This window comes from Solanum lycopersicum, chromosome 6 (genome assembly GCF_036512215.1).
Source record: "Solanum lycopersicum chromosome 6, SLM_r2.1".
Lineage (NCBI taxonomy): Eukaryota > Viridiplantae > Streptophyta > Magnoliopsida > Solanales > Solanaceae > Solanum > Solanum lycopersicum.
This window is the reverse complement of record NC_090805.1, coordinates 7,946,203-7,958,117: the sequence shown is the minus strand read 5'-3', so window position 1 is coordinate 7,958,117 and position 11,915 is coordinate 7,946,203. Positions and strand designations below refer to the sequence as shown.

General features: G+C 35.5%; 1 protein-coding gene across 1 annotated transcript; it reads right to left on the bottom strand.

Annotated features, from left to right (window-relative positions):
- Nucleotides 1-8,796: 8,796 nt before the first annotated feature.
- Nucleotides 8,797-9,156, bottom strand: LOC104647820 (uncharacterized). The gene has a single exon (XM_010323638.1). The coding sequence runs from the start codon at nt 9,154-9,156 to the stop codon at nt 8,797-8,799; it is 360 nt and encodes a 119-aa protein (XP_010321940.1).
- Between the last annotated feature and the right edge of the window lie 2,759 nt (nt 9,157-11,915).

The window sequence follows — 11,915 nt, the reverse complement described above, 5'->3', positions numbered from 1 at the left end:
TTAATAGGAGGCTCATGGGTGCTAGGAAAATTTCACTTCTTTATTCTTCTAGTCATGCCTATGAGCTTTGGTTATGGTGTATTTCCCTTGTTCCTTTATGTGATGGTCCTTAGTGTGTGACCTTTGAGTAGCTTATGTTGAGGGAGAGAAAAGAGGGTTCATGATTTATTAAATGGGATATGGAAGGTTGTGACATTAGGTTTGTTGAGTTACCTTATGAGAAGTAGAGTATGGTTAAAAGAAATGGTAAAGTATAGTGATACAAATGTGGAGGAGTGATATTTAAAATAGTTTATAGTTGTTTAGATCCGACTCTAGAGTGGAAGGAGGTGATGCTTGAAAGAGTAAAGGTGAGATTGTCCTAGTACTGGTGTTGTTTCTCTTAGGGTGATCCTTGTAGTATTCTTATGTTGACCTTAGATTGGGTTTCTCCTCAGTTTGGGAGTATGGTTAATACTATAGTTGTTGGGAGTGAAATATCCTTATCTTTTCCTTATATATTCAAGCCTTAAACTAAGAGCGGTAACTTGGTTTATGTTGGAGTCTTTTATGAAAAATAATTTTCGAAAATATTCTCCTTGTGATAAACATGTTTTGGTTGAATTGTTATTAAATGAGAAAATGAGTTTTCATGCGTGGCATTTCCTCCTGTTTATGTGCATTTAGGGTTGATTGCCTATTTGCTTTATGAGGTAGAGTAGTGAGCATGCCTAAATTTTTATATGAAGTTGAACTGTTGAGCATGCCATTGTGTTGTTAAGGAAGTTGCGTGTTGATCCTTTTTGATAAATTTCCTTAAATGTGCTATATTGAAAATGTTGTATGAATTTGCTTTGATGAGAACTTGCATAAGGTGCTATGTGGTGTTGAAATGAGCATGGTAAAGATTGGTGCATAAGGAGTTGATAGATGTATTTCTATTTGCTTTAATGCATGAGGTTGTATAAGCTTTTGTTATGGAGTGATGTTCCTGCTATCTATGTATATCATTATGATATTGGGTCCTTGGTTTTTATCCCTTTAAGTATTTAAGTGTCATTCGAGGACGAATGTTCTTAGGTGGGGGAGAATGTAACGATCCTAAAATGAACCAGGCTTATCCAGAGATTCTCTAGTACTTTAAGGGCTTCTAATAATCTTAATTAATGTGTATGTGAGTTTTGAAGTCATTCTGATTGAGTGTGAAGTCAAACGTCAAGAAAAGACCAATACATTTGACGACTAGTCCTTATGTGTGTGTCTTGAGGTTATAAGACCTTTAAATGATGGACTATAATTTTTAGAGGAAGTGTACAAAGTCTGGAAGAGTTTGGAGGTCAAACATCCAAGAACGTTTGAGACATTCGAAAGTTAGACTTTGGACTTGCTTGTGTCTTTTTGTGTACCATAGCTTGTTTCGTAACCTATTTGATGATGAAATTGATAGGGTTGGTTCCTAAGACCTAGACGTGCTTGTTTAAGGGTTTAATGTTTGGGTACAACTACAACTAAACCCAAAAGGGGCCCTATAGAAGGACCCAACTCAACAAGGCAGACTTCTTGGCAGTGGGAATCAATGACCGTAAACGATGGCCAATAATTTGAATGATGTATCTTCGACTTGGGGAGTTGATAAAGACAGTAGGGCTTCACTTTGGGGAGTTGCAGACCCAATGAAAGGGGCGTAGACCAGGTGATGGTCCATTATTGCGAGGGCGTCGATAAGCACCTGCATTGGCTGCAATTATTCTGTCAAGCTTGGAGTATTTTAGGAAATTCACCACAAGTATTATAAATTTTATAGACGGGTTTTTAGGTATATTTTGGTATTTTATGAGTATTAAAGAGTTTTGACCCTCATTTAGACCCTAAAACCTAAGTCAAAACCCTTTCCCTCCCCAACTTTATCCAAAAACCTACATGAGAGATCAAGGTAAAGATGGAGTTTGATGATGGATTTTCAATGGAGTTTCTTCTTCAATTCTATTTGTATTATAATATTAAGGTATGAGAGTCCTTCATATAAGTATTGATATCATCTTAGAGTCAATTTCAAAGTGATTTTAAAGATTTCAAAAAGATTAAAAAGTCTAATTTTTACTATAAGTCATGGGTTATGTGGTGAAATATTTTCAAACATTAAGATATGATATTGTTGATGTATAATTCTCCAGGAATGCTTGACGCTCTCAAATCTCTATTTTTGTCTATAGTATAGTTTAATTGATCATGACTTGATCATAGTGAGTTCCTGTGTAGCTTACTTTGGGCTATCGATTTATGAAAAGACTTTGTTAGAATCATATATAGGCTCCTTAAATTTATTATATTCATATTGTATCATGTTGGATCATTGTATGGTTTGATTATTGGTTATGCCTATGGGTAAAAACCTTTGTGAGTTGAATTGATTGAAATACCTAAGGAATGTTGATGATGATGATGGAAAGGATGTAAGTTTGCTTGATCTGTCTATATTGTGCAGAATTGATGTAAAATTTCTTATGAATTGTATTGAGTGGTATGGTCCTTTTATGGTGGCAATGTTTATGTGTTGGTTATGTGATGTATATGGACTTTTCAATATTATTTATGTAAATTTTGCAGTATCATGATAGGGTTTAGATGAATGTATAATGTGACGTAATGTGATCATGTTGAAAATACGATGGCTTATATGATTATATAAAGTGAAGTATGAGAAAATAAATGTGTAATATAGCATAATGTGAAGATATGAAGTGTCATACTCTTGTAATGCTTATGTGATCATATGTGAATACTTATTTCATGATTCTTCCTTAAGTAATGGTATAGGATAATAAGAGGTCTAACAGGTGTCTTATGTGATAATGTTGTGTATGAATGTGTGAGATCAAAGCATGTTGTTCTTAAATTATTATGTGTGACAATAGTGGACTATGATGAGTCTCTTTATGTCTTGATGTGGTATCTTGTGTGGTAGACATAGTGTCCCTACTTGGTACTTGAATGACATTGTATGAGTATTATGATGAATGGTATGTCTTGATTTCGTAGACCTAACTCACTCTTCTTGATGCAAGAATGATATGTGAATAAGTGATTCCTTTACTTTGTAGGCTAAAACACCACTGTGTAATATGTACATGATTGACTAATTTATGACCTTGAAATAAGTAAGGAAGTTTATGATACCCTTAATGTTGAAGCTGTAATGGTATCCTTCTCGCGTGTTGGACTCTGAGATAGGTTGACTGTAACGACATGAAATCATCTTTAAGAAAGTCATGAAGATATCCTAGTAACCATTGTGTGGTAGCTCTAGTGGACCCATCCTTGGTAAGGTCTATTATGATTTGATTATGACTACTATATGGTACCTCTTTAGATACCATTGTGATTGAATTACTCTATGAGAAGTAAGGGTAGAACAGAATGAATATGCTCGGGGAATGACTCTACTTAACTTGAGACTAGAGTACAAATAAACAATTGATATTTCTTAATCATGTGACTACATGGAATGTGTCCTCATTCTGCCCTATGCTAGTGGAATAGCCCTATCGGAGTAGGGGAGACCTTGGATTTTATACCTAGCTAGTATGGTCTATGCAGGTTAATGCCTATTATCATCACTTGGAATACATTCTAGTGTTGGATAAGGTCTACAATATTTAGGTAGGGGAATGGTACGCTATCTAGACATGACAGGAGTAGGGTTTGAAGATGATAGGATGTAGGTTTCCTAGGTCTTTTCCAAGACCGTTATGTGAAGTCCTCTAAATGTATGGTTTTCTCTCAAAATGGTTTTATTGAATAATATGGTTTCTAAATGAAGTATGCTTTATAAGAAGTAACTTATCTAGGGTAGCTTTGAGGATCACTTAGGTAGGCTTGAAGAGGGTGTATGGGCAGTCTCTTCATGTTTTACTTAGGTTAGTCTTAGAGTAGCCTTAGGTATAGAGTTTATATGATGTTAAGACTTTTTTTTATTGATGATGAACTTATGTGATATGTGATGTGTTGGAATAAGTTACTTTTGGTAGTTTTGAGGATCATCTATGTTTTTGTGAAGGGGTTGTATGGACGACCACTTCATATCTTACTTAGGTGGGTCTTAGGATAAACTTAGTACGGGGTCCATGTGAATATGCTTATGTGATTGATGTTACTTGAATGTGTTGTATATGTGATTATTGACTTGTGTTATGTGTCTTACACTCTTTTATGGATGTTTTTATCAAAATGTCATGAAAGCATGTTTCTATTCTAAATGTCTCTTTTTCATTGTTTTTGTATGGCTTCCATACTTAGTGCATTGAATGTGTTAACCCCTTGTATTCTCTTTTTGACTGAAGTGTAGGGAATTTGAAGTCATGATATGCCTGGAGTATGGATAGGTTTATAAAAGTTGGGTTGAAGATGAAGTATTAGTGAGTCTTCATTGATTCGAGGACAAGACCCAAATGTTCCTTTTATGCCTTTAGTATTTATTTTAAGTCTTGTATGGGATTAGTCCCTATGTTGAACATTCAAAGTATTATATGGTTTAAAGAGAAGTTATAAAGATAGATGATTTAAAGAAAGTCTTCCTCTATCCTATTAATGAAATTATTTCTTCGTGTGTGATGAAAGTTTTAAATTCTAGCTTCGAGGGTATCTTATGCGATGATTGATACGGGAGGCTTGTGTGATACTTCCTGAAGTGTCATTTTCCCTGTAACGACTTGAGGATGCCATTTCTTCTAGGTAATGCCTCTTGGTCGTGACACTTGAATAATGAAAAGAAGGTTAATAGAAGCCTTGAAGTGAAAGACCATTATGGTGTCCTTCTTGAGCGGAATGATGGACTTAGGAGTAGGTTGGCTGGAACGACATGAAATTATCTATAAGGAAGTCATAAGAGCTATCCAAATAGACTTTGGTTGACAGCCCTAGTGGACCCATTCTTGGAAGAAAAACATTATGAGTTGGTAGGACTTAGTAATTCTACCTTCTCAAATACACATAGGGAATGAATTACTCTTCTATAAACATGGCAAAGCACTGAGATAATATGCTTGTAGTAGTATCTCTACTTGAGTAGGAGACTAGAGTATAAAGAATCCCTTGATATTCCTTGACCATGTCCCATCATTACTAGTTCTAACTTTGTCAAGTACAACACCTTCCACGGTGTGGGGTCCTTATAACATGGGATTCCATACATAGATAGTATGTTCTATGTCGGCTAGTGCCTATTCTCATTATATGGGATGTGCATTCTAGTATTAGAGAAGTTCTACAATGTGTAGGTAGTGGAATGAGAAACTATCTATACATGGCATGTGTAAGCTTTGAAGATGCTAGGATGAGTTCCCAATGTCTTTCAATACTATTATGTGAAGTCCTATAATAGTTTAATTATCTCTTAAACGAATTACCTAATCATGATGAGTTAAGTTATTGTGTGTTGAATAGAAAGGTTCTTATCTAGGGTAGGTTTATTGATTGCTTAGGTAGACTTGAAAAATGTGTATAGGAGGTCTCTTCATGTATTACTTAGGTAAGAGTTTAGTAACCTTATGTGGAGAGTCAATGATGAAAAGTCAATAATCTTACTTTGGGAAGTCTTGAGGATCGTTTGGATGTGTATGAAGGGGTCATATCGGCGACCGTTTCATATCGTACTTAGGTGGATCTTAGGATGACCTTTTTTAGGATACCTAAATATTTATATGGATTTTATGTGATTATGTATCTTATGGATTACATTAATATGCCTTATATGTGAATATTGACTTGATACTGGTTGTTACACTTGTTTTGTGATTTTTTATCAAACGAGCACAAAAAGTATTAGCATGGTTTTCATATATATACGATGATTGATGTCTAAAGGTTTGTATATGACCACCGAGAGGTCAGTATGCTGTGTAGTGACTTGAGGGGTACTGTTGGGTCGGTTCAATGTAGATCTCCAGTTTGTTTGTTTGGTGTAGGTGAAGCAGCCTTGAAAGGAATAAATTCAGTCCATGATGCTATGGAGAAAGTGTAAATCATTAGAGATATACATAAGACAACCCAGAGTCGCCAGAAGTCTTAGACAGATGTAAAAAGTAAGGAACTAAAGTTCCTAGTTGATGATTGGGTTTTCCTCAAAGTGTCACCTATGAAGGGGGTCATGAGATTTGACAAAAAAGGGAATCTGAGTCATTAATGTGTAGGACCTTACAATATTCTGTAAAGGATTGATAAAATGTCTTATGAGTTGGAGTTTCTAGCAGAATTAACATCAATGTATCCTATTTTTCACATTTCACTTTTAAGAAATGTGTGGGTTATCATACATCCATAGTGACATTAGGAAGTGTGGACGTGAAAGATAGTAAGTCATATGAGGATGTACAAGTTTAGATTCTCTATCGTCATTTAGAAGGTTGAGAAACAAAGAAGTCACTTCAGTCAAGGTTTTGTGGAGGATTTCATCCGTAGAGGGAGCTACTTGGGAAGCACAACTAGCCATGAAGCCCAAGTATCCTCACCTCTTTCCTTCCAATTTCATTCCAGATTGAGGTAATAGTTCCACTTCAGTTTTTCAGTCATTCACGCACAGATTCAGTCTTAGTATTATGTTTCTTCAGTTTGTACTTCCATTTTCAACTTATTTGCATGTTGTTGGAACTCAGTTCAGCTAGAAATTAATTTATAGTACTTAGTTGATGGTATTCCACCTCCTTTCCTCCATAATAAGATAGGTTAGTCTTCATTGTAGGATGAATGTTTCCATAGGGAGATAATATAACACCCCGTATATGATACATACCAGAATTACAGACTTTTAGAAGTTGCAAGTGCCACCGACGGAAAAAAACTATGGACCATCAATTGACTTACGGTCCAGTAAACTGTAGAACTTCAGTCATATATATGTTAATTACTTATTTCATTGAGAGTATCATAAAACCAAATTGGAATAGGGTTAAGCGTACCCAAATACTCCCAGAACTAATAGCCACGTAGGTTGTAAGTCCCCTACGTGGGAATCATTTTATTGATCAGGCCATCATGTCTCTATTCCTTTGGCTTGGTATATTGGGTCCTCTTGATAGGGTGTATATGTCAGACTCCACTGTTCTCATGTTGTTTTATTATCGGTTAGTAGTTACTCCCATAGTTCAGTTAGACTCCATTACATTGACCGTTTTTCAGTTTTCAGTCTCATGAATTTATAACCTGGTCATTGCATTCAAATTAGTCATGTTCAATATTTTAGCGTCCTTATCATGTTCAGATTATTTCATTGCCTTATTTCTTTGTACAATTGTATATTATTTCAGCTTTACTCGATCCTATATGCGCAATAATTTTCAAGTACTGACGCATACGTGCGCTACATCTTTTCTTGATGTAGGTTCAAGTTCTCAGCATCCAAATCACGCTTAGATTGTTTCCCGATCTTAAGTTCAAAAAAATCAATGGTTGAGTCCTCATTCTCCGAGGATAATACTCCTGAGTTTCTTTTAAGTATTTTTAGTCCTTTAGTTTTAGTTTTGCTAGAATTAGCTAGGACCAGGGTAACATAGAGGGTATTTTCACACATAGTTAGATTAAATTTTGTATTAAGTAAATATATTTTTCCATTAAAATCCTCAATTTTCATATATCTAATTTATAGTATAGGTCTATTCCAAATCGTTTCATAATTTTATTTACGATTATTGCTTCTCCATCAATTTACTATTCAATTTATATTTACTATGCTCAAGATCATGCTAACAATGTTAGCTTGGGATCACTTGTGGTCCTAGGTCCCGTGTTTGCGTCTTAGGGGTAGCTCGGGGTGTTACAATTTCCTTTCTCTTCATTGAGTTTTCCCTCTTCTTTTCACTAGACCCCGACTTAGGCCTTTAGACTTAGTTTGCTATTTCAATCAAACAAATCATTCATGAGGATTAAGGGTGATGGATCAAGAAAGGTCTAGTCTTCATCACATTTATTCCAAAGAAGGTTAACTCTTAATGGATGTTCAAGAGAGGTTCACACACTCACAAGGGAGGTCACAAAAGAGGTATATGTCAAATTTGCTCACACTCTGTAAAATTACCTAAGTTAATATCAAGAGAAAGCATAAATTATTTGACTAGACTAAGGAGTAAAATTCTGGTGTTGTCATGCATGGTTCAAGATAAGCTTATCACACAAGGCATCAACACTTGAGTCAAACCAGACTCCACACTTTTGCTTTTATGCAAAGCTCATTACAAGAAAATCAATTTGACAAATGGCAAGTAAAATCAAGATACAAAGAGTTCACATATTGTCTATACAATTGTTCAATTGCAAGCACTATTCAAGTTATCGGTATAGATCCAAACCGACACACAAATTTTCCTAAGAACAATCACATTTGAGTGCATGCAAGGGGTATCCAAAATTTGAGAAAACTTCAAAATTTTTTAGAAGGGTCAACATAATTTTATAAATAAAAATAGATAGGACCTGTAAGCTCAAACATCCACAAAAACTAGATGAAACACAATTTAAGCAGAACAACCCAAATAAAAGCAAAAGCAACACAACAATATTCATCACAACGGGTGTGGGCCTCACTCTATTAAAATAAAAAAGTATCTATCCTCATAGAAAAATAAAAGTATATAAAGATAAAAAATATAATAAAGCAAATATGTAGGTAAACAGAGATCCTATCTATGCAGTCTCTCTAGCTGTCGGGTTCTTCGTGTCTTGTGTAGCGCTCTATATATAGGTGTCAGTATTTCAAATAAACTTGGAAAGACCAGTCTCACTGGACTCCTCAAGAGGTGAAGTTTCCAAGGAAGCTTGCACAACAACTCAGAGCATAACTTCTTCAATATAATTCTTGTATTCCTCCAGAGCTTCGTCAACTTCTTTTAGTATCTCATCATTAGTTTCTGATTTCAGCTCTAGATAACGTGTATGCTCCATCTCATCTACATGTCTTGTAATGTTTCTAGGCCTCTCATGTGTATATGGAATTTCCACTATTCCATATATCGCAGGAATATCAGTGGACTTCAGGTTGTCCACATCCTTCCTTAGCTCAATGATGGTGGACCTTAAGGCCATCACTTTCTCTGTGAATCCTTGATCGCGCTCACACACCACTATGCTAGACTCTAGGATATCGATATTGGTGTTCAATGGCTGCACGATATAGTGGTTGTACGACATCATCTGGGGTAGCCTTAACCATGAACTGAATAGAGCTTTCTATGTTCGCAACTCGATAATGAGCAATGTTGTTCCATCTGGATCAAGGATGCCTAGGTGATTGCATCACAGGAAGAAACAACAACAGTTGGTCTGGGTGGTAGTGTAGGAGAAGAAGAACCTGGAATATCATCAAGAGTAGCTGTAGAAGTGGATATACATGAAGGACATCGGGCAAGAGTATACAAAGTTTTTTATACAGGCATAGATCTAACTTCCACCCCTTTCTATTATTTCTTTTCTGCTTGGTCCTTGAGACATTCAGCTTTGGTTTTTTGGATATTAGTGGAGGTGATAGGCACCACTTATACATCTCTCTTAGCATCTATACACATTCGAGCTCTTTCACACAACTCGGTGATCAATACCGGAAAAGGGAGAGATGTCTAACTCTGTTTAGCTCGCATATATATCACAAAATAAATGATCGTTGCAAGATTGATTCTAGTTTTATCCATGATGCATTCTAAACAAGATTCGTTCTCATGGTGAAGAATCAATTAATTTTGTGACAGCAAAGTTGTGCTGCTTATAAACCCAAACAAGTATCTTGCATCCATATTCAGATGTTTTCAATTGAAACTCCTTCTGGTAACCATTTTGTAGCATCCTAATCAGAGATCAATGGATCTAAAAACTAGTTCATCTAATCCAATGTCTTTGTTTTAATTAGGTGTTAGCATTCACCGAAAATCTTATTAGACATACCTAATAGCGTATTGATATTGTCACTGTCACAAGCTACATTCCTCTCTTAGAGGACCAGATAGTCGACTCTTTTGAAAGATATTACCATCATCTTCCCCTGATGTAGTAATCCACTGTAAGCACAATAAAATTATCTGACCATCTTGGTATGCATGATCTATGAATTTTTTAAAAAATATTTGAAACTTTTGGTGTTTTAGGGAATCAATTATCTCTTGATATCTATTGATAACCCCGTCGATGGATAGTTTCTTTTCCTCAATAATCATTCGTAACCCTTCAGAATTTGATCTTTTTGTTCACTTAAGTGGGGAACCTTGGAATATAGGGGTAAACAATGTTACCTACTCTTAATTTAGAGGATTCGGAGTTGTAAGTTTAGGATTTAAGATCTTAGAAGGATCATTTAACTTTAGATTTTATCTCATTTCTCATTGCCTCTTTCACTTCATCTTCATTAGACACCATACTCTCACTATTATATTTTATGGGGATAGTGGTGTAGAAAACCATGTTGTCAGAACTTGCGTCTAATAACTCCAGAGTGTTGGCTTTTCCCTTGCCGTTTCCTTCAACAGTGGACAACTTGGGGGTATTGTACCTAGATACAGTTATATTCTCATTGATTTCGATCCCATTTTCCTTCATTTGGGTTGGCTGTTTGTCCATGTACGCAAAACATTATAGAGGAGTTAGCAAGTTTATTCAATCATAGAAAATGTATTGTCGTTACTCTCGCCAAACCTGTCGGTGAGGCACCGAATTGCTTTGGTTAACAAAAATGTGTTATCTGAACATCTTAACATAACTATTAAAGAATATTGGTGGTGTGTATCCTTTTAACAATTTACAAATACCTTTTGGTGATTAAGTGTTAGCTGTTGAAGTTTTAGTGCACTCATAGGTTCAAGGGTTCGGGGCAGACAAGGAGAAAAACACGAGTAAAATTTGCAATTTACTGATAGCCTTTGGCAATCCATGATGTCTAGCCGAAAGTTACAGAATTAACAATTATTCTTGACACAAAATTAAGGGCGGTATGGAGACATTAAGTGAACCGCTAAAGGATTTGGTGAGCTCGACCAAGTTCGTTAAATTACCCAACCGGCTCACATTTGATCCACACTCTTTATTTCGACCCCAAAACCCCCAAAAATAAAATTAAATTATGCATGAATGAGGTTAAGGTCAAATCAATGACATCAATTATGATAAAATCCCAATATGTACAACCTTACAAGATTTAGTTTATATTAATATGCTCCAAAAAGTGATTTTTATCGTCGTGATTAAACTAGGCACAAATTTGCAAGTTTAAATAGGCATTCAATTATTCTAATCCTATTAGGAAGGCCAAACACATAACAATATGACACGAGTATTGCAAAAAAGGGTTTAAAATTTGCAAAAAAAAAATTGGGTTTGAGGAACTAACCTTTAATGCTGATCGAAATGCTAGGTGACAAAGAAATTCTATTTATTAGCACAAATCAACCACTAAAACGCTAATTGAAAGCAAAGATTTTAAGGATACTACTTTGGTGTGAGGTTTCGATGTTTAAAAGCAAGAGAGAAAGAGTTAAAGAGTTCAAATTTATAGACCTTTGTCAATTTTAAGCCCTTCTAACGTGTCTATTCTTCGACGTTAGTAGGACTTCACTGTTACGCTCGGAGACACATCAAGTGGTCTGCTATTTTTGCCTCATTTTATGGGACCTCCAATGTATTATGAGTTTATTTTAGTACTAATTCATCCTCCACATGTACCATGGCTCTAAAGAAAGATCCGATGTTTGCTGCAAGGGGCAGGTCAAAATCTCTTGCACCATCTTTCCAGCTAAAGGATGAAGATACTGTTGCACAAACTTACAGTGCATATGTGCTACATAATAATAGGACATTCCCTATGGCGTCTGAAATTAAAAGAATCAATCATGACTGGTGAATGTCGACATAGTCAATGCCTCTCATTTTAATGATTAGAATACATTGATCAGTTCTCCAGCCAGTGC